This window comes from Girardinichthys multiradiatus, chromosome 13, assembly GCF_021462225.1.
Source record: "Girardinichthys multiradiatus isolate DD_20200921_A chromosome 13, DD_fGirMul_XY1, whole genome shotgun sequence".
Classification (NCBI taxonomy): domain Eukaryota; kingdom Metazoa; phylum Chordata; class Actinopteri; order Cyprinodontiformes; family Goodeidae; genus Girardinichthys; species Girardinichthys multiradiatus.
In genome coordinates, this window is record NC_061806.1 from 7176673 (window position 1) to 7200804 (window position 24132).

Sequence of the window (24132 nt, forward strand, 5' to 3'; positions counted from 1 at the left end):
TTTCTAGATCAGTTTTCAGACTTTTTATCTGATTTAGTGTTAAATACAGATAAGGTTATTATAGTAGGGGATTCATTCATTAGGGGAACATTTATGATGACACTGAAAGTGATAGCCTAAATGTAGCCTTTAATGCTATCTTAGACTCAATTGGCTTTACTCAAAACATTAGCAAACCTACCCATCTTTGTCTTTATTATCTGGAACTTGTGCTGACATATGACATTGAGTGTAAGGAAATAACAATATTTCCTCATAACCCTCTCCTGTCGGACCATTTTTTATTCACCTTTGAGTTTAATTTATCCGAGTACTCCACACCTAAAATAAAATTTCATTATAGTAGATCATTATCAGACAATGCTGTAACAACCTTTAAAGAATCTGTTCCACTTTTAATTTCCTCATTATCACAGAGAAACACAGTGGAGGGCAATAATTTTGTTTCTTCCCCTTCACAAATTGATTCTCTTGTTCATAGTGTTACGTCATCATTGTGTGGTGCATTAGACAATGCAGCCCCTTTGAAAAAGATAGTAATTATTTATAGGAGGCTGGCTCCCTGGATTAATTCAGAGCTGTGTACTTTAAAGCTCATTGTTAGAAAATTGGAGAGAAAATGGCGCTCAGCATTTTTGAACAGGACATGTCATTTAAATCCCATATTAAACATGTTTCTAGGATTTCCTTGTTTTACCACCGGGACATTGCCAAAATTAGAAATATCCTATCCAGGAGTGATGCTGAAATCATATCGTATTATGATCATATTTCTCCTATTTTAACTTCCCTTCATTGGCTCCCTGCTGAATCCATAATAGAATTTAGAATTCTACTTCTCACATATAAAGCCCTTAACAATCTAGCTCCATCATACATCAGAGATCTGATTGTTCCATATATTCCTAACAGAGCACTTCGTTCTCAGACTGGAGGTTTACTGGTGGTTCCTAGAGTCTCTAGAAGTAGAATGTGAGGCAGATCCTTTAATTATTAGGCTCCTCCCCTGTGGAACCAACTGCCAGTTTTAGTCAGTGAGGCAGACACCTTGTCTATTTTTAAGGCTAGGCTAAAAACTGTCCTTTTTGATAAAGCTTATAGTTAGAGTGGCTTAGATCATCCTGAGCTATCTCTTTAGTTATGCTGCTATAGGTTTAGGCTGCTGGAGGACATAATGACCACTTTCACTTTCTCTACTACATTCTCATCCTACTCTCCAATTTTGCATTATTTGCTGTTATTTCAGCTTTTAACTTTATGTTCTCTCTCTTTTCTTTTCCTAGAAGCTGCACCAGGCCTTAATCTGGATTTACCTGTGACACCTTCGTGGAAGGGGGCATCGTCCAAGCTTCTGCTGTCAAAAACTTAATGCTCACCTTCTACCGATGATAGACTTGTCCCTGTCTTTCAGTGTTTAACCCTATTTTTTCTCCTAGACATGGCTACTGACTGAGCTTTTACTGTGACTAACTGTATGTGCTCTCTCTCATACTCTAAACTTGAAAACTGGCTCAGAGTTTATCTGTTTTTTCTTCTTAGATGAAACGACTAAAAGAGCTACATCCATTAACATTTACTTTTCCTTCCCATAGAAAGTACTCTTTGATCAATGCTTCTGTGTTCTTTTTCTTTTCTGCTCTGTTCTCTCAAACCCCCAGTCGGTCGTGGCAGATGGCCGCTCACACTGAGCCTGGTTCTGCTGGAGATTTCTTCCTGTTAAAAGGGAGTTTTTCCTCTCCACTGTCACTACACGCATGCTTAGTATGAGGGATTGCTGCAAAGTCAGTGCCAGTGTACTGTCCACTGTCGCTACATCCTCATCCAGGAGGAGTGACTGCTACAAGTCACTGACTCGATGCAATCTGCGGGGTTTCCTTAGATAGAAAAACTTTTTAACCAATATGAATAAATAACTGAATCTGACTGCACTGTTCGACAGTTAGGGTAAACTGGAATGTATGTGCCTGACTCGAAATCTGTATGATTCTATTGAATTGACTTTGTGAAGTGCCTTGAGACAACATGTGTTGTGAAATGGCGCTATATAAATAAAACTGAATTGAATTGAATTGAATTGAAGTGAAGTGAAGTGAATTGAATTGAATTGAATTGAAGTTTGAAATCACTGCTAGTGGATTTCAAACTTCAGGTGGCAGGTTCAGGCATTCTGTTAAGATCCAGTTTTTGTCAAATCTGCTTCTTTTGGAACCTTCTTTTCATCTTAAGCTTGAAGGACATTGTACAGCATACAAAGCAGTAATCAGTCACGTCCATTGGAGTTTATCATCCCAACGCCCTTTTTGCCAATAGTGCCCTTCCAGAGTTGTTGGCCCCAGCTGACCAAGGAACTAAAATCATCAAAAAGTATGATCTTGTTCTGCTAAGGGCTCTTGCCCAGAGTCTCATCCAGGCAGGCACAGAGGGTATCTTTTTCTTCCTGTTTAGAATCTAAAATAGGAGCATAGGCACTTGGGATTGTGATCTTCTGGTTGTTGGCAAGGACCAGATGCATAGCTATGAGACACTTACTGATCCCAACAGGAAGTTCAGTGAGGTGGCTGATTAGCTTCTTTTTGATGGTAAAACCAACCCAATGGATCCTATGTTCAGCTGCTGATTTTCCCTTCCAGAAGAAGGTGCATCCCCATTTTCCCTCTGTTGTAAAAAGTATTATGAATATATTATTTAAGATTTACTATTAATATTTTATGAAATAATTATTAAGTGTTGTCTGATGAATACCAGCCCAATAAGGCGGTGGTATTAGGACAATAGTGAAAGGGGTGAGCCAAGCGCTGACATCACTGAACAGCAAAACTCAGCACACACATGGAATAATTCACACAATTTCTTAAAATACAAGAACTTATTAACAAAAATAAGTCAAGTCAAAGTCAAACATATTTCAATCAACAAAATCTTTACTATGGTAGAACAATCCAACTAAACTACCAAGCAGAATGAAAGAATAAGGAAGACCAACTGAAAGAGTAAAAACACAGATCAGGTTCTACAGTTACTTCCAATGTTGTCTCACTTGCTGAGGATGAAGTAATCATCTTCGGGAGTATGTCAAAGATTTTATTTTTAATAGAATCAATTTTATTTTAGAAGAATCCCATAAAGTCATGACTGCTGAGAGATAAGGGAATGGATGGCTCAACAGAGCTATGACTCTGTGTAAGTTTAGCAACTGTACTAAAGAGAAATCTAGGATTATTCTTGTTCTCTTCTATTAATGATGAGAAAAAAGCTGTTTTGGCTTGGCAAAGTGTCTTTTTATACAACGGTAGGCTATTTTTCCAGATTAAGTAGGAATCCTCTTGGTGTGTAGAGCATCATTTTCTCTCCAATTTTCTAACATTGAGCTTTAAAGTACACAGCTCTGAATTAATCCAGGGAGCCAGCCTCCTATAAATAATTACTATCTTTTTCAAAGGGGCTGCATTGTCTAATGCACCACACAATGATGACGTAACACTATGAACAAGATAATCAATTTGTGAAGGGGAAGAAACAAAATTATTGCCCTCCACTGTGTTTTTCTGTGATAATGAGGAAATTAAAAGTGGAACAGATTCTTTAAAGGTTGTTACAGCATTGTCTGATAATGAACTACTATAACGAAATTTTCTTTTAGGTGTGGAGTACTCGGATAAATTAAACTCAAAGGTGAATAAAAAATGGTCCGACAGGAGAGGGTTATGAGGAAATATTGTTATTTCCTTACACTCAATGCCATATGTCAGCACAAGGTCCAGATAATAAAGACAACGATGGGTAGGTTTGCTAATGTTTTGAGCAAAGCCAATTTAGTCTAAGATAGCATTAAAGGCTATATTTAGGCTATCTCGTTACTGAAAAGCGCTGTATAAATAAACTTACTTTACCTTACCTTACCTTATCACTTTCAGTGTCAACATGATTGTTAAAATTCCCCACTATAATAACCTTATCTGTATTTAACACTAAATCAGATAAAAGGTCTGACAACTGATCTCAAAATTGAGAGTAAGGGCTTGGTGGACGGTACAAAACAACAAACAGAACTGGTTTTAGTGCTTTGCAATTTGGATGAGGACAACTAAGGATTAAATCTTCAAAAGAGTTGTAGTTATTGATGGGTCTGGGACTAATCAATAAATCGGACTGAACGATGGTTGCTACTCCTCCTCCTCGCCTAGTATTTCGAGGATTGTGAAAATTTTAATAATTAGTAGAAGTTTACTCATTTATAGTAATGTAATCCTCTTGCTGCAGCCAGGTTTCTGTGAGGCAAAATAAATCAATCTGATTGTCACAAATCAGGTCACTAACTAGCAATGTCTTTGAAGAGAGAGATCTTATGTTCAGTAAGACACATTTAATTGTTTTATTTTTTTTTCAGTCTGAGTTGTGTTTATTTTTATGAGATTTTCATGATTTCCTCCTTTTACATTATTTTTTAATCTATTCAATTTTGGCTGTATGCGAGACACTCGGGGTGGGTAGTGTTGGACCACATGTTGTGCTGAATATTAGACCATTTGCACGTTGCTGGATGCTACCGGGCCTTTTGGTGTCATCGGCCATTTTGTATCCCATGATAGTCCGCTACTACGAATCCAGCGGACACTGCGGCTGATATGACGGGGTGTTCCAGGTCTGACAAGACACTATATAGGAAGGTGGCCTCTTTAAGGCAGCGCTTTTCACGCTGGAAACCGGACCAGTAACTGAAGCGCATCATTCTGGAGAAGAGGTCCCATGTGGATTTTTCTTTTATTCTCCACAGTTGGCCAACGAAATAGAAAAATTCATGAAAGAGGTTTCTGGAATAAGAAGGCCAGAAATTTCACTTTGCCCATCGAAGACGTGAGTTTAACACGTAACAGAAGAAAAAGACTCTCACAGAGTTTTCAAGGAGACGGATCGCCACCTTGTTTTGTTCCAGTCGACTGCTGACGGTCAGATCATATTTTCCCCTTTCGCCAAAGGAGGCCAGAGGACGGAGATTGACCGCTCTTCTTGGAGTTTAACTCCGGACACGCAGTAACTCCCTCCCCCTTTTCCTCACTCGCTGCCCCAGAAGGAAGACTCCATCAAGTAACTCCGTTCTGTTTATTATTTTATTTCTAGTAAAGTAGTCTGGGCAGGGTAGAGATAGGATTTTAGTGCGATTAGATTCGCCACTTATAGTCTGATGTGTTCTGAATTGTATGTGCATGCCATTGTTTTGAAACTTGCTGTTGGACTCTGAAGCCGCCGCGCTTCTCAAGTTGTGTTTTTACCGTGCGAACACCTGAGCGTGGGTGCGCCGTAAGACTGACTGCTATAATGACCTCATGGTGAAATTCACCGTTTTCTTTGTCTCCAACTTTGGGTATTATGAGTTGCCGCCAAACGTTTTTGTGTTCCCGAACATAATCTGCGGTGGGGGAAGTTTTATGACTTACCGTAACTAAGCTACACGTTGGAGGGGGCTATGCTCCGAAAACTCCGTTCAACACCATATTCCTTTTGTCAGATTATCACTTTTGCCATAACTGCTGGTTGATTCCATACACACCCACTGCTGTTTTGTTTTATTTTGTTTAGTTAGATATTTTACCCTTCTGTGTAGAACTTTGCATGTTTGATTAGGTGAAGATTATTGAATCGGAATAGCGAGGTGGATCAGGCTGTTGATTTAATAAATATTCACGTACATAAAGATAAGTCGTTTGTGTTTATTTTGTGCAAGAGTGATTTGTCAGTCAAAATAAGGTTAAAGTTCCCCACGTTTCAGCAGAAACGGTTGATTAAACAGTGACATCTAGTAATAGTTATTAATTATTACTGAGTATTTAACGGTTGTAATTATCAAAAGCGTTGAGCCACAATTACAACACCAGAAGACATCTATGGTTTCGATTCATAAATGAGGATTTTCTCTCCGTCTCTCCGGATCAGACCAGGCTTTCCCCAAAATGTTCGCCAATTATCAATGTAACCCACATTGTTTTTTGGACACCACCTAGACAGCCAGCGGTTGAATGACAGCATGCGGCTTAACATGTCGTCACTGGTCGGATCAGGGAGGGGACTAGAGAAAATTCCAACATTGTTTTGGCAAACCTACACATCGAAGCAACACTAACTTTGGTGACCTCCGATTGACGTAACCGGGTGTCATTACCACCAGCGTGAATAACAATCTTACTGTATTTAAGCTTATCCTTAGCCAGCAGTCTCAGGTAGGATTTGATGTCGCCCGTTCTGGCCCCTGGCAGACATTTGACTATGGTCGCTGGTGTCTCTAGTGCCACGTTTCTGACTATGGAGCTGCCAATTACCAGTGTTGGCTTCTCAGCGGGTGTGTCGCAGAGCAGGGAAAATCTTGAAACGCAGACGGGTTGGTGGTGACCGCTGGCCTGGGATCTAGGACTATGCTTTCTACATACCATCACCCAGCCAACCTAAGGTCCCGGCTGCGCGGGCTCTGCTGAAGGACTGCTACAGGGAGCTACCCTCGGTGGCTCCACGCTGGCTAAGGGGCCTCGGCTATCTGCTGGTATCTGCTGGGCCTCCAATTCCGACACCCTTGCCTCCAAAGCTACAAAAATGTTACATTTATTATACGTACCATTATCACTAAAGGAGGCAGAGGAGTAACTGAACATCTGACACAGAGAGCAGGAGAAAGGAGGAGACTCAGAGAGAGAAACAGCAGAACAGGTAGCCATGGTGGAGTTAAAGCTAACGCTAAGCTAGCGACCCATTACCACTACTAGAAAAATTGTGTAAGACACGGAGAGTCCCGAAACGTTAAATGAAGCAACAGAAAGTATGTGTTTTAACGTGCTTATGTATTATAACAAGTAAGAGATATCACAGTAGACAGACATTAGATCAAATGAGAGAGCCTTCACACACCGAACAGTCCACCGAGTGCAACAGTGAAAACAGGAAGTGACGAATACGCCTTCACAGCATCCAACTCACAGGGTTAACAGGGTATTAACAGGCATCATGGCTGATCTGTATTTGACAACCACCCTTTAAATAAAGTTTGTCTTACCTTTAAAAACATAAAACACAGAACACATCATTGGTGAGCAGCTAGTCTGCTAACACTTAGCTGAGTTTTCTCAACACAAACAAAAAAAACGTAATTAAACAAACATTATTTAGATTATTTCATTCTAAAAAAATCTTTGCTGCCCAAACACTACCTCTTACATAAACAATGAGACAGGGTTTCCTGGGCGACGAGTTGAGAAGCGAAACTGTCCGGTCATCCACGTGTGGCCTGAATGGGGCTAGCGTTGCAGACAATCTTGGGAGCTGTAAGAGAGTCAGCTGTTTAGCTGGCCCAGTGGAACTGTACGACAAATGCACCTTACTCGCCCGCGTGTTTCAAGGCTTCCAGCTGACACATGCTCTGGTCCCTCAATTAGCCACTGTCCGCAGCCGGAATGAGGTTGAACAGAGGGGTAAAGGTTGTCTTTAGGTCAAAGATTCCAGGTCTGACTCCTCCTCTCCTTGTGCTGAGCTGGAAGTAGATTAATGCGATTTATTTTGAAAGTTCCAGAAAGTTCTTACTGGCCTTTAATGTTGTAACCCATGTTCACTTCATGTTCATCCATGCCTGGGGTCCCAACACCTCCTTCACCTGTCCTTCATATGCCAGTCTGATTTCGGAAAGGGCAAATAAGTATATCAGATATCTTTTTAGTTTTCTGGCAATAATAGCAGTTCTCTTCTGTGGTCTTTCACTGGCTGCACTGTCCATCAGTGTGCAGATGTTCCAAGATCCACATTTCATAGTTCTATGTCTTCGACCCCAAGTGGTACTTGTACCCCAGATGTCCCTCTCCCCAGACACGTCCTCCAGCTCGTCCGGGGTAATCCCAAGGCGTTCCCATGCCAGCCGAGAGACATAGACCCTCCAGCATGTCTTGGGCAGTCCCCTGGGCCTCCTCCCAGTGGGGCGTGCCTGGAACACCTCCCGAGGAGGCATCTGGTATAGATGCCCGAGCCACCCCAACTGGCTCCTCTCGATGTGGAGGAGCAGCGGCTCTACTCCGAGCTCCTCCCGGATGGCCGAGCTCCTCACCCTATCTCTAAGGGAGTGACCGGCCACCCTATGGAGGAAGCTCATTTCAGCCGCTTGTATCTGGGATCTCGTTCTTTTGGTCATGACCCAACGTTCATGGCCATAGGTGAGGGTAGGAACGTAGACCGACCGGTAAATCGAGAGCTTCGCTTTTCGGCTCAGCTTTCTTGTCACCACAACGGATCGGATCTTGAACTCCTCCACTTGAGGCAGGAACTCCCCTCCAACCTGAAGTGGACAACCACCATTTTCTGGTTGAGAACCATGGCCTCGGACTTGGAGGAGTTGATTTCCCAGCTGCTTCACACTCGGCTGCGAACCGCCCCAGCGCATGCTGTAGGTCTTGGCTAGAGAGGGCCAGCAGGTCCACGTCATCTAAAATGGGAAGAGACGAAATCCACTGGTCCCCAAACCAGACCCCCTCTGGCCCTTGGCTGCGCCTAGAAATCCTGTCCATAAAAGATATGAACAGGACCGGTGACAAAGGGCAGCCCTGCCAGAGTCCAACATGCACCGGGAATGTGTACCAAACTCCTGCTCCGCTTGTGCAGAGACTGGATGGCCCCTAGTAAAGGGCCCGCTTGACCTGTAGGCCAAAACGACAGTCACCCTCTCATCCAGTAGTGTAAACTCCAACACGAGATGGCTGAGCTGGGGGGCAACAAGCAAACCCACCCCAGCCCACCGCCTCTCCCTGTGGGCCACTCCAGAGTAGAAGAGAGTCCAGCGCCTCTTGAGGAGATGAGTTCCAGAGCCCACGCTGTGCGTGGAGGCGAGCCTGACTACTTCTAGTCAATATCTCTCGACCTCCCGCACAAGCTCAGGCTCCCCCCAGCGAGGTGATATTCCACGTCCCTAGAGCCAGTAAGCATCCGGAGATCAGGCCTCTGAGGTCCCCACCTTTGTCTGCTGTCCAATCCTCTTTGCACCGGTCCCTCATGGTTCCCCCTGCAGGTGGTGGGCCCACTGGGGGATGGCCTCGCATGTCTTGTTCGAGCTTTGCCCAGCCGCGTCTTGCGAGGAGCAACCTGGCCACCAGGCACTGTCCGACGAGTCCCGACCCCAGGCCTGGCTCCAGGGTGGGACCCCGGCTCTGTCGTACCGGGCGACTTCACGTGCCTCAATTTTGTGGTCCTCGTGAAGGTGTCTTGAATCACTCTTTGTCTGACCCATCACCTTGAGCCTATTTGCCTTTGGGGACCCTACCAGGGTCATTTAAGCCCCAGACAACATAGCCTCAAGGATTATTCGAGCACTCAAACCCCTCCACCATTTTAAGGTGGCGGTTCAAGGAGGGGACCCCAAGTAGTAAGTCCCATTAATTGCAGTAATCCAGTAAGGATGATTGAGACAGACTATATATAGGGTACCTTTTGTAGCTCCTTTCCCAAAAGATGAGGTGACCAGTGTGGATCTTAAATAGACGTTTAAAAATGGACTTCTCTTCTAATATGTGGAGTGAGATTTAAAGTCATATTAGTCTTAAATGTAGACTTGACCTTTTACTGACATCTGCTGTCATATGAAAGGAACTACAAATTGATAAACACCCTATCTTTTTAATATATCTTTTGTCATTTTAAACATGAAACTACCAAAGCATAAGCCAAGGCATGTTACATGTCAAAAAGAAATAAAAAGATAAAGAAAAAACAGCAGTGTACTTAATAGTCAGTGTTTCTGTAGGGTTTGTGCATGTAACCACCTGCAGTTATCTTTTTAAATTAAAAATGAATTGCCTGTTAAAGATTACGCTTATTTTCTGCCCCAAGAGAACAAATAGAGTAAGTTGTACGTTATATCAGGCTTTATTGTTGAACTGGGTGTGATTTAGACAGGAGCAGAATGACAGGTGCATGTACTTTCTGTCTTTCCCCAAAGATAAGGGATTTTTCTGGTTGTGTCTGTCCTTGCAGTGAACTGATTGGGTAAAATGCCTTAAAATCTAGTGGCAGAGCAATAATACGACAGCTTCTTGATGATAAAATATGCATAAATCGCCACCACTCATAATTTTACGAGACCACGCGTTTTTTATGTGAGCGTGCGTTATTTACGCCTCTGCGCGTTCTGATTTGCAAGGCATGGATGTAAAAAACTGCGCATCCCTGCATTAATATACGGACGATTTTTTATCCTTTTGGCTTGCCATAATACTGACCCCAAAACAATCCATTGCAACTGGATGATGTTTAATCCGGTCTAAAAATCTCTGTGTGAAAGCAAGATGCACCAACTGAAGGTGTGAATTTTCTCACTTATACCGATCTCTTGGACAGCAGTGTGAATGCACCTTTAGTTTAGTTGAGGAGGCAATTAATGTTTTCTTATAGGACCAGCTTGGTTCAACTTTTTACCCCATGATAAATTCAAATAATTCATTCATTCATCTTCTATACCGCTTATTCCATAGTGGGTACCATGGGGGCTGGTGCCTATCTCCAGCAGTCTGCGGACAAGAGGCAGGCTACACCCTGGACAGGTCGCCAGCCAATCCATCGCAGGGCAACACAGAAATAGACAGGACAAACAACCATGCACACAGTCATTAATACCTAAGGGCAATTTAGACAGACCAATTTACCTAACAGTTATGTTTTTGGACTGTGGGAGGAAGCCAGAGTGCCTGGTGAGAACTCACGCATACGTGTGGAGAACATGCAATCTCCATGCGAAACCAGGACCTTCTTGCTGCAAGGCAACAGTGCTACCAACTGCATCTACCCAGGTTTAATTTTCTGAAAATAAAATTGGTTTGATTTGAAACATTTAATTGTCACAAAACAAATACATGGATGAAATCTGTAATGGGGCAACAACTTTTTTTACAGCGTTGCAAGTGTCTGTGGGATGAGCAATATCAATTTCTGGTTTTTGATTAATTAGCTAAATCCTTTGTTACCTGGCCGCTTGAGAAAAATTTGACACTATACCTTTCAACCAAAATAAGCCATATGATCTGAAAATGACTAAAATACCGTTATTTATATTCTCTTTGAAAGGTTGAACATACAGTAAATTAGACCATATGGTCCCTTCTTGAAAAACAAATTACCCTATTGTCATTATTCCAAGAAGAAAAATATTGCTCAAACAAATGTTTTGTATCCATATTACTAGCTTAATGGTATCTATATATTCACCCATTCCACTTAGTTAGCTTAACTCAGCCCCAAAAGACACTTGCTATAAGGCTGCCTATTGTCCAAATAAATTCTTAAAGTAATTGCAACAGTGTGGTGCCTTCATTAAAATGATTTTGTCACGCGAATCAGGCACAGAAGAAAGATGTCAACAAGGAGATGACTGAAAAGGTGAAGGAAAACAATGACGAAAAGGGAGAGGCAGCTGTTCTGGACAAGGAGGAGGAGGGCAAAGAAAAGAAATTGGGTCCTGAAAGAAAGGGTAAGGCATATAAGGAGAAAATCACAGAGGAGGAGGCCAAAACAGCCAGCGCTCCACGCCGACTAAAGACACTGCAGATCAAAGTCTCACTGCTGGATGACGCTCTGTTTGAGTGCGAGTTGGATGTAAGAACAATTTTTACTAAACGATTTTCTTTTTTTTCATTTAAAACACAAAAAGTTGCAATACAGTTTAGGACCTAATTTATTTTTTGTTACATGTAGTTGTTATGTTTTTCACGTATGTCATAATTTTGTCATTTTTATTATATTTTATGGTTGACCAAGTCTTAAGTTAAATTTAGTTAATCAGCACTCAGTTACAATGTCAGCTTTTTGTAAGTAAGGCTGTTACGCTGTAACAATGGTATTTGCTGGTGTTGATAAAATATTTGTTTGCCTAAAATTAGTGCCCCATGCTGCCAAACATGACAATACTACAGTAATATAAAGTTAGTCTCAACCGGGCAAATAAACCTAGGGTTACTGACTGGATATATGCACACGTAAAACAGGTGGAAATAGAATAAGAAGAAACATTGCCATAATATGGGAAGAAAGCTGGAAACCAAAAAAATGAAGGGAACAAAATCTTGTGAATTTTGCAAAAATATTATCAAAGCATAAACAGTTCATTATTATTGATCTTATAAGCCTGACAATCTCTACTGTCTTATCCTGTTTTATATCCTCTGTGTACTAAATGATCTAAAAAGATAATATGATTCAGTATAGTAAATAGTTGTTATTGTATAGTAAAAGTTATTATCAGTGTCCAATTAATAATGTGTTAAGGTTAATTTGTGAACAGCATAAGAAATTGTGCTGTTTATGTCTGATCAGAAATTCACACACTTAATGTAGCAGTGTAGAGAGTATAAGGCATTTCCGCTCATGATAAATGATAAAAACTATCTTTACAGAGGGCGGCATTTTAATTGAAAAAAAAAAAAAAACAACTAACATGGCTGCACGATGGCTGCACAATGAGCTTACCCAAAGTCCCCTTTTTTCATCTTGGATTAACTTTAATGTCCCAGTGTAATTCACAAGAAGTAGCAGGTAGCACAGATATGCATTTAATAATGCACAGCACAGTGGCAAAAATGTAACAAAACTATTATAATACTATTTCAGTCTTTGTTTCCTTAGAGGTCTATTGCTTACAAAAGGCTTGACAAAATTTTACATTGATGAAGTCTTCTTTCATGCACACAAAGACAGTCTACTATTTTGATGAGATCAGATGAGATGTATCACAGTGTGAACTTGTCTTAATTGACTCTGTATGTGCACATATGTGTTAGAAACATGCCAAAGGCCAGGAACTGTTCATGAAGGTCTGTGACCACCTCAATCTGCTAGAGAAAGACTATTATGGCCTAGCCATCTGGGAGACCCCCACTATGAAGGTGAGGCCATTTATTATACATGTCCTTCTCAAAAAATTAGCATATTGTGATAAAGTTCATTATTTTCTATAATGTAATGATGAAAATTTAACATTCATATATTTTAGATTCATTGCACACTAACTGAAATATTTCAGGTCTTTTATTGTCTTAATACGGATGATTTTGGCATACAGCTCGTGAAAACCCAAAATTCCTATCTCACAAAATTAGCATATTTCATCCGACCAATAAAAGAAAAGTGTTTTTAATACAAAAAACGTCAACCTTCAAATAATCATGTACATTTATACACTCAATACTTGGTCGGGAATCCTTTTGCAGAAATGACTGCTTCAGTGCGGCGTGGCATGGAGGCAATCAGCCTGTGGCACTGCTGAGGTCTTATGGAGGCCCAGGATGCTTCGATAGCGGCCTTTAGCTCATCCAGAGTGTTGGGTCTTGAGTCTCTCAACGTTCTCTTCACAATATCCCACAGATTCTCTATGGGGTTCAGGTCAGGAGAGTTGGCAGGCCAATTGAGCACAGTGATACCATGGTCAGTAAACCATTTACCAGTGGTTTTGGCACTGTGAGCAGGTGCCAGGTCGTGCTGAAAAACAAAATCTTCATCTCCATAAAGCTTTTCAGTAGATGGAAGCATGAAGTGCTCCAAAATCTCCTGATAGCTAGCTGCATTGACCCTGCCCTTGATAAAACACAGTGGACCCACACTAGCAGCTGACACGGCACCCCAGACCATCACTGACTGTGGGTACTTGACACTGGACTTCTGGCATTTTGGCATTTCCTTCTCCCCAGTCTTCCTCCAGACTCTGGCACCTTGATTTCCGAATGACATGCAGAATTTGCTTTCATCCGAAAAAAGTACTTTGGACCACTGAGCAACAGTCCAGTGCTGCTTCTCTGTAGCCCAGGTCTGGGGAATGCGGCACCTGTAGCCCATTTCCTGCACACGCCTGTGCACGGTGGCTCTGGATGTTTCTACTCCAGACTCAGTCCACTGCTTCCGCAGGTCCCCCAAGGTCTGGAATCGGCCCTTCTCCACAATCTTCCTCAGGGTCCGGTCACCTCTTCTCGTTGTGCAGCGTTTTCTGCCACACTTTTTCCTTCCCACAGACTTCCCACTGAGGTGCCTTGATACAGCACTTTGGGAACAGCCTATTCGTTCAGAAATTTCTTTCTGTGTCTTACCCTCTTGCTTGAGGGTGTCAATAGTGGCCTTCTGGACAGCAGTCAGGTCGGCAGTCTTACCCATGATTGTGGTTTTGAGTGATGAACCAGGCTGGGAGTTTTAAAGGCCTCAGGAATCTTTTGCAGGTGTTTAGAGTTAACTCGTTGATTCAGATGATTAGGTTCATAGCTCGATTAGAGACCCTTTTAATAATATGCTAATTTTGTGAGATAGGAATTTTGGGTTTTCATGAGCTGTATGCCAAAATCATCCGTATTAAGACAATAAAATACCTGAAATATTTCAGTTAGTGTGCAATGAATCTAAAATATATGAATGTTAAATTTTCATTATGACATTATGGAAAATAATTAACTTTATCACAATATGCTAATTTTTTGAGAAGGACCTGTATATCTAGTATTCCGTTCCTAATCCATTCACACAAAAATAATTAAATCAACCTGGGACCTTTTACTGATAGAGGTTCAGTAGCTAATCATCTATTCATTTTTTTCTGTCAGACCTGGATGGATTTGGCCAAAGAGATTCGCCGACAGGTGCAAGGTGAGCTAAATTTACAAATAAACTGTCCATTCTGTTTCTCCCTAACTGTATTATTATGCACTAATTCCGAATCACCCTGGATTTTGCTCTTCAGGTGCCAATTATAATTTCACTTTTAATGTGAAATTTTACCCACCAGACCCTGCCCAGCTGTCAGAGGACATAACGAGGTACGCCATGCATCATTGTGCCTAATAACTATAACTTAATGGTATTTAAACGCCCATTTTTTACCCTAGAGTTTTTACCCTAAAAACGCATATGTTATTGGGATTATGAGTACCATTATTTAATTTACACAAAGACTACAAACTGGAACAGAGTAAGAGTTTAATGTACAGGGAGTTTAATGCAGAAAGTCTTTTAAGCGAGAGAGTTTGAAATGGAGCTGCAGGTTAAGTTGACTTGTACCAAATAGTGGAATAAGTTGGAGCATGGAGGAGTGGGAGAATAGTGTCAGACAAGTGGTCAGGGGGCCATAGTAAGCGGCTTGAAAAGGACGTGCCTCCAACCTGTTCATCGCCCAGACATCGTTCCTACATGTCGCGAGCTCTGATCCTTCCTCTTTGTCAGCCGGGCCTCATCTCTAGAAACGTAAGCCCTACTCGTTCTGTTTCTCTGTCTTCCCTGTTGATATCCAGGACCTTTTTGTAACACTGTTCTCCTACCCGAGATCGCGTTTAACGCTTTGGTGTTACAATATTAAATTGTGTGCTTCCATCTACCCACAGCCAACTTTTTCCGCGGTTGGGGTTCCCCAGTACGCTACACACCAACAACTATCTCAGTATCCGTGCGTTAGTCTTTTCTCTGACAGGATATCTGAGTCCAAAATAGATCCCTGCGGAGTTTGAATGTCTGAAGGCAGAAGATTTGTATCTCCGTGGGGTTGTTGATCGTCAGAATACCAAGCTGGAAGCCCTCACTGAGACACTCATTCGGATTTCTGCATCTGTCCAGAGTGGTAAGTGATGAACCTGGATCGGATTCCCAGATAATTGGAATTGGAGTCGATGGTCGGCCTGATGGCTTGCTTGCTACTTTGGACATGATCTTTGAGTGCCAACCTTCTTTTTTTTAAGTGCAAACCTTCTAATTATCCACCTCCCGCCCCGCTCCGCTCCATCTTTATAGAAGGCCTAGCGGATTATATCTGCGATTAAATGACAGACCACAAAGCACCCAAGACTCTGGATGAGACAATTGACCTTACTCTCAAAATATATCATTGTGTCCTATCACAACCTTGTCCTGTTTCTCGCACATTTAAATCCTACCAATACCGACGGTCTACAACTCCCCCCTCCCGTTGCCTCTCGGGGGAGCATCTGCTAACTTTAGCACCCAGCCAACAAAAGAATCTATGCAACTAGGAAGATTGTCCAAAGAGGACCGAGAACGGCGCTGGCCTGAAGGCCTGTGTGCCTACTGTGGGTCAGCTAAACATCTTTGCCCACAACGTCCCCTGCGACCGAGAAATGCCAAAGCCAGGTTGGCTTTGGGGGAGTCCTACCTGGTACCACTCCTCCCAATGTAAAGAATTTTCCATTGAGGCTCTCTTAGATACAGGTGTGGCTGAAAACCTCATAGATCAGACTCTATTCTCTCAGCTGGGTGTCCCTTTGATCTCGGTAGATCATCTCATCCTTGTTACTTCTGTCGATGGGCATCCCCTTCAAACCTACCCCATCCAACACCAGACTCAGCCCATACAAATGTCCACGGGGGACCATGTGGAGGAGATCCAGTTTCTTGTTGTCCCTGCTGTTTCCTCCCCTCTCATTTTGGGCTATCCTTGGTTCTCTAAACATGACCCTCAAATTTCTCCTTGCCTTCCTGTTAGATCCTCGACTGGGATCCCAACTGCCCATCTCATTGTTTCATTCCCAAGAACAGATCTCCAGGGAGACCCAGCTCCTGGAACCCATTGACATGGAAAAGATCCCTCCTGTCTACCACGTTCTTTCCAAGGTCTTCAATAAAAAGCTAGCTTCTACCCTTCCCCCACACCGCCCCTATGACATAACCATTGAACTTCCTGGAGCTGTACCACTCCGTGGCCACCTGTTTCCCCTATCTTCTGAGGGACCAAGGCCATTAAGGCGTACATCACAGAGGTCCTTCAACAGCGTTTTATTTGTCCCTCCACTTCTTCCACTGCTGCAGGCTTTTTCTTTGTGAAAAAGGACGGGGGTTTCACCCCTGCATTGATTATAGAGGTCTAAATAAGATCACTATTAAGAACCGCCACCCCCTTTCTCACCTTTTTACCGCACTCGACTCTCTCTCCTAGGCCAACATTTTCTCCAAACTGGACCTGTTTAATGTGCATCAGGAAGGGGGATGAGTGGAAGTCGACCTTCATCACTCCAAACGGTCATCAGGAATATTTGGTGATACCTTTTGCTTGTGCAACAGTTCTGCGGTCTTCCAGCACCTTATCAATGACATTCTCCGAGATATGCTTGGCCGGTTGGTCTTTGTCTACTTGGATGACATCTTAATCTAATCTCAATCGGTAATTGATCATGTGTGCCACGTCAGAGCAGTGCATAATAGACTGCTCGAGCACCAGTTGTTTTGCAAACTGGAGAAATGTGCCTTCCACCTTCCACTTCAGCTCCTCAAATGCGCTCTCTGGTGGCCATCAATGAGTCATAATGTACGTGAGTTTGTTTCAGCTTGTGACCTTTGTGCTCGAGCTAAATCCTCCACCCAGCCTCCTGCAGGGGATCTTCAGCCCCTTACTGTCCCTAGGCACCCTGGTCCCATGTCGGGCTCGACTTTGTCACCAGTCTTCCATCGGTGAATGGTCTCGACACTGTTCTTATCATTATGGACGGTTCTCCAAGGCAGTCCACCTGGTGACTTTATGGGCCTCCCTTCAGCCAGACAGAGTGCAGAACTCCCCCTGGAGCATGTTGTGCAACTGCATGGTTTCCCAAAGACATTGTCTCCGGCAGAGAACCCCAATTTACCGCAAGGTTCTGGAAGGCTTTTTGTCATCTAATTGGAGCCTTTCCTCTGGTTATCATCCGCAGACCAGTGGTCAAACAGAACGAGCCAACCAACAACTGGGTTGCTTCTGAAGTGGCCTTGCTACCTACTTTGGGTGGAGCTGGTTCATAACCTCCATGTCCCTTTATCCAAGGGACTTTCCCCTTTCAAAATTTGTCATAGTTTCCACCCTCCTATCCTCGACCATCAGAAGACTGAGGTTGAGGTGCCGGCGGCTCAACAACTTATCCGCCGATGTTGGTTAGCTTGGGGTTGGTTAGCTCGCAGTATGTTACACAACATCTTCGCCGACACCGCCCTGGACCCTCATTTCAGCCCAGGGACCAAGTCTGGCTCTCCATGTTTTAACTTAAGCTCCGTATGGAATTTAGGAAACTCACTTTCAGGTTTATAGGTCCTTACGAGGTTGTTGCCAGAATCAATCCTATTACCTATCATTTTTGCCTTCCACGCTCCATGAGAGTTCCCCTGGTCTTCCATGTCTCTCAGCTCAGGCGTCATGTTACATCCCCACTGGCTCCACCACCTTCCCCAACCCCTCCACCCAGGCTAATTGACAGAGGTCCTGTCTATACTGTTCAATGGATTCTGGATTCACGTCGTCCGGGACGAGGACGTCAGTAGTTGGTAGACTGGGCTGGCTACAGTCCTGAGAAGCATTCATGGATTCCATCCCATTTCAGCCTGGATCAGTATCTTATCAGAGACTTCCATCGTCGTTACCTAGGACCGTCAGGCGGCGGTCTTAGAGAGGGGTGTACTGTCAGACAAGTGGTCAGATGACCACAGTAAGTGGCTTTAAAAGGATGTGCCTCCTACCTGTTCATCGCTCAGACATCATTCCTAAATGTCACAAGCTCTGATCCTTCCTCTGTATCAGCCGGGCCTCATCTCTTGAAACGTAAGTCCTACTCATTCTATTTCTCTGTCTTCCCTGTTGATATCCAGGACCTTTTTGTTACACAGTTCTCCTACCCAAGATCGCTTTTAATGCTTTGTTGTTACAATATCGAATTGCGTGCTTCCATCTACCCACCGCTAACTTCTGCCACGGTTGGGGGTCCCCAGCACGCTACACACCAACAACTATCTCAGTATCTGTGCGTTAGTCTTTTCTCTGATAAAAGTACTGGTCAGTAAGTTGCAGGTGTTCTTGAGATAATGTTCAGCTGTGCAGTGCATTGAAGAAAACCTCTTGACTCATAGATGGTGTACTGTATTTCGGCCTCTTTTAACAGTCTAAATGCTATAATTATCGATAAGGGTCTTAGAGCTGGCTCTTTGAAGTAAGTGATAGGAGCCAGCTCCTGATTGGGAGCATAGAAAATACTCAGGATGGTGTTCAGTGTTAATAGAATTGTGAGCTAGTGGTTGCATGGTTATGAAACACTAATTTCACACTGAAAATGACACTCTGTCCTATAGCATCTTAAGGCCCTTTCAGGCAGGATGCAGTGCGCTAACCGCTACGCTCTGAAACCCATTGCTTTCAATGGCTTGCCTCGTGCAAGGCCGGTTTTTTGCTGTACCGAGCAAAGAGCAAGCCCACCGCTTTGCGAGTTCCCGCACACGCCACGGTCAAAGTTTTTTCTACCGCTTATTCAATTAAATTCAGTTTTATTTATATAGCGCCAATTCACAACACATGTTGTCTCAAGGCACTTCACAGCAGTCAGGTACATGCATTCAAATTAATCCAACCATTGAACAGTGCAGTCAAAGTTAATTATTTGTTCAAATTGGATAAAACGTTTTTCTGTCTAATGAAACCCAGCAGATTGCATCCAGTCAGTGACTTGCAGCATTCACTCCTCCTGGATGAGCATGTAGAGACAGTGGACAGTCACTGGAGTTGACTTTGCAGCAATTCCTCATACTGAGCATGCATGTAGCGACAGCGGAGAGGAAAACCTCCCTTTTAACAGGAAGAAACCTCCAGCAGAATCAGGCTCAGTGTGAGAGGCCATCTGCCACGACCGACTGGGGGTTAGAGAGAACAGAGAAGAGACCCAAAGAGAACAAAGGAGGGAGCCTTCCTCCCTCCCTGATAACCTAAGCCACTCTAACTATAAGCTTTATCAAAAAGGAAAGTTTTAAGCCTAGCCTTAAAAGTAGACAGGGTGTCTGTCTCACGGACCAAAACCGGGAGCTGGATCCACAGGAGAGGAGCCTGATAACTAAAGGATCTGCCTCCCATTCTACTTCTAGAGACTCTAGGAACCACCAGTAAACCTGCAGTCTGAGAACGAAGTGCCCTGTTAGGAACATATGGAACAATCAGATCTCTGATGTATGATGGAGCTAGATCATTAAGGGCTTTATATGTGAGGAGGAGAATTTTAAATTCTATTCTGGATTTAACAGGGAGCCAATGAAGGGACGCTAACCCCCATAGTGGGTCACAGGGGAGCTGGTGCCTATCTCTAGTAGTCTATGGGCAGGAGGCAGGGTACACCCTGGACAGGTCGCCAGTCCATCGCAGGGCAACACACAAACAACCATGCACACACTCATTCATACACCTATGGGCAATTTAGAGTGACCAATTAACCTAACAGGCATGTCTTTGGAGTACCCGGTGAGAACCCACACATGCACAGGGAGAACATGCAAACTCCATGCAGAAAGACCCCCGGCTGGGAATTGAACCCAGGACCTTCTTGCTGCAAGGCAACAGTGCTACCAACTGCACCACCGTGCTGTTTGAGATAGTTGAGCTTTAACCACGGCGTGCAGTGACGAACACACATGCAGCCAATTGAAACATAGTCATCAGCAGGAAAGACCAGAAAGCACAAGTAGAGTAGATATTGTGCGTTCCCTGAACCTTTTGACACAATTTCGAGACTTTACAGGGACATCGGAAGGAAAGCAGCAGCATGGAAACAAATTTCCTAGCATGTAGCCATTTCAGGTGTGTTTTAAGTCAGGCAGCTAATTGTAGATAGGCAACTGAACCTGTCACTGTGAAAACGGAGCCCTTTCACAAGCCTTAACTCTCCAAGCTGCACTCTGAACCTGAGGTTTTTGTACACCCACTGGCTAATCTTCCTTACTGCTCTTTTTCTCCTAAGCAGGGCTAGTGCTAGCACTTGCTTCTTAGCGTGGGGCAGAAACTCTAAATGTTTGCTGCTAACAAAAAAACAAATGAATTGTCCCGCCAACCCGGCAAACAGCCCGCGAGGCACTGCACTTAACCCATCAACAAACGGAGCGCAAACCATGTCCTGTCTAAAAAGGCCCTTTAGTCTTGCTGTATTTTAAATTAATAGATTGTTTGGTGTATATATTTATGGTATTGTAAACAATAAATCAAATATACGACAAGAATTGTAAGAGCCGTTCGGGAACTGAAAGAGGCTCTTTTAAGTGAGCCGAGCCAAATTAACTGGTTCTCTAAAAGAACCGGATTTCCCATCACTACTGGCCACCAATCCACAGCGACTATTTTAAGGAAAAATGAGTGTGGGATACACTATATTTAAAACGTTTTTTATATCACGTTTTTGTTTATACAAGTTAGAAAATACATGACACAATGATAAAGAAAATACACAACTGAAAGATGAACAATGGTATTTTTAAAGTACAGAGTAAATTCATTTAAGAAAATAAAAACTGAAAATCCTGGGGAAAGGACCTGGGATCTTCATGTATAAAGATGACATTTCAAGGGATGATCTTTGGCAAAATGTAACACTTCCCATTCTATGCTCTAAAAATAAACTTACAATTTTAAACATTAAAATAGTTTTATAGCAGGGTGAAACTACTCCCGTTTGGCATTGGAGTGCTTTAAACATATGCTATTCTGCAACCAACATAAGAGCTAAAATAGCAATAAACACAAAAAAACAAAACATCTGTCTTACCGTCTCCAAAATTACTTAATTTACACTCATTAGCATGTCTTATACTAATATCATGCAAACAATCCTTCCTTAAAATGTTTTTGTTGCTTCTTTTTAACTGGTGCTAAACCTTCAGTCTTTTCTTTGTCTATATTTTCAACTTTGAACCTAATTGGTGCTTTGCTCACCCCAGAGGAAGAGTTTTCATAAAATGATAAAAAAAAAATTGTGGTAATAAAATATAGTTAGAATCTCAAAACTCATCATTATGATGGCCTCACAGTCAAAAATCCTGTTCCTAAAATGTATAGCTAATTTTAGCTTTCACTGAAAAGTTCTAACTAATGTTATTGCTGTTTGTACATTGAAGGTACTACCTGTGTCTACAGCTGCGGAAAGACATTCTACAAGGCCGCCTTCCTTGCTCCTTTGTCACCCTGGCTCTGCTGGGCTCCTACGCCCTGCAGTCAGAGCTGGGCGAGTATGACCCTGAGGTGCATGGCAATGATTATGCTAAGGAGATGAAAATGGCCTCAGGCCAGACAAAAGAGCTGGAGGACAAAATGATGGAGCTGCATCATACATATAGGTCTGAATACTGTCTAAGTCAACCAGTGATGGAATAGGTTTACAGATTCCCAAATTGTTATTTAAATTCAATTTTTTCTATGTCTTTTTAGCAGTCTGACTTCAGTGTATCATCTAGGACACTTTTAATTTCATTGTGCAATGAAATATTCTTTTATTCATTTATTTGTAAATGAAATGGGATATATTATGTGTTTACTATTTGTCAATGCATGAATTCTTATATTTGTATTTTTTTCCTTACGGGAAACATGGCAGGACAATCAGTCCCGCCCAGGCAGACCTGATGTTTTTGGAGAATGCCAAAAAACTCTCTATGTATGGTGTGGACCTTCACCATGCAAAGGTGAGCTAGACTGGATCAGTCAGTCACAATTCCTCTAGCTTTTAACTTTAGAGCCCTTCTGTCAGATCAGTCAGGTGTTGTGGCTTTCTCGTACTAATTACACTACTTTATTGTCGATAGTATCTCTGCAACATCCCCCCAAGATAAAAAAAACAAAAAACTGGCCGGTGTTGGGCATGAACATAACACATTTTTTGGAGAGCAGTGAACTGAATTATGCTGTTTTTACATAACAAACCTAAAGTGAGCACAACTCACCCTGACGTAATTTAATGGTGCTCTATTTGGGGATGAATGAATGAGGGCAAACCTTGGATAATTCTTGCAGAAGACAGCCACAGTTGGTTAATTTTCCTTCAAGGTGATTCAGGGTTGTTGTGTGTGTGTGTGTGTGTGTATGTGTTTGGGTGGGTGCTGTGTGTGTTTTTGTTACATGATGAGGCCCATTTTCTGAATTTCTACTGCATTGTGAGGACTTTGTGAGGACCAAAACCTTGCCCCTGGGGGAAAATGCTGTTGTGAATTAGGTTTAGGGTTAGATATATACTTGTAATGGTTAGGTTTATGGTAAATGTCAGGGTTAGGCCATATAACTGAATTTAAAAAAAATGGAAGTCAATGAAAATTCTCCACGAGCATAGAATAACCTAAGTGTGTAAGTGTGTGTGTGCGCACGCATGTCTGTGTAATCTTGTGTGGATCAATTTCCGACAGAACACCAACATTGTCTGTATATTTTGCCCAGTCCACACAAGGGGGAATGAGTTATGTGAGTTAATGATTAGGTTTAGCACTAAGGAATGAATTGAGTTTAGGTTAGGTCTAGGGTAAGGTATATACTGGTAAGGGTCAGTGTTAGGCAATATAGCAATGAATTGAGGTCAATATGTTTGTATACACAAGCACAGATGCAGACACTTGTTGCTTCCTTTTCTTATTTTTGGATGTGTCGGGTCCTTTATTGGAACCCTGCACATACTCTTCCCAAATTTTTAACTTACACTGACTTTTTTACTGACTTTGGCTTTGCTTTACACAGATGAATGAGGGTTCAGGCCCTGTCCATTTAAATCTTATTTGTTTAAACATAGCTTTTTTGCACCCTTATTTTATTGTCTAAGGGCAAGAGATAAAGCATAGACAAGCTGAGGAAGCTAGTGTGGCATTCTGCAACACTCCTAACTTTCTCTCAGACCGTTGAACAAACAATTAGCCAATAAAACAGCAAAGATGATTAGTTTAATTTACCAATGTACATTTTAATTTGCCGATGTACTTAAATCTATTGATAAATATTACTTATATTACTGAATTGGACATCAAGTGACTCTCACCTGACACTTGCCATTGCTATACATTGAATCAGTGCTGCTGCAGAAGCAGTATCAGAAGTACAAAAAAACTTCCTTTTTAAAGGCCAATAAAGTTCTATGAATAGAATAACATATTGCAATGAAAATTTGACTTAAATATAATTGTATAATTGAGATTTTTCTGACATGATATGTAATATGCGAACAGTTCTAGAAAAAAGTGATGAATGCCAGGAAAAGTAGTAGTGTTTAAAATACTAAAAACATTTTACCTGGTTAAATAAAGATTCAATAAAACTATATAATACAAGGATTTTAATATTCACATATTGTAATGTATTGGTGGAGTTTATGAAGGGTACCCAGAATCTGAATTCCTGGA

General features: G+C 42.3%; 1 protein-coding gene across 10 annotated transcripts in view; it reads left to right on the top strand.

Annotated features, from left to right (window-relative positions):
• epb41a (erythrocyte membrane protein band 4.1a) overlaps positions 1–24132 on the top strand; it is a 161180-nt gene that overhangs the window by 42065 nt on the left and 94983 nt on the right. For all 10 annotated transcript variants that reach the window (XR_007041018.1, XR_007041017.1, XR_007041016.1 and 7 more), the window contains exons 3-8: positions 11353–11607; positions 12789–12893; positions 14592–14634; positions 14729–14804; positions 21874–22092; positions 22350–22437. Coding sequence is in view for 6 of the 10 variants with exons in the window: in XM_047383888.1 (XP_047239844.1) it covers positions 11353–11607; positions 12789–12893; positions 14592–14634; positions 14729–14804; positions 21874–22092; positions 22350–22437 (786 nt within the window). In the remaining 4 variants the exon portion in view is untranslated. The remainder of the gene's footprint in view (positions 1–11352; positions 11608–12788; positions 12894–14591; positions 14635–14728; positions 14805–21873; positions 22093–22349; positions 22438–24132) is intronic.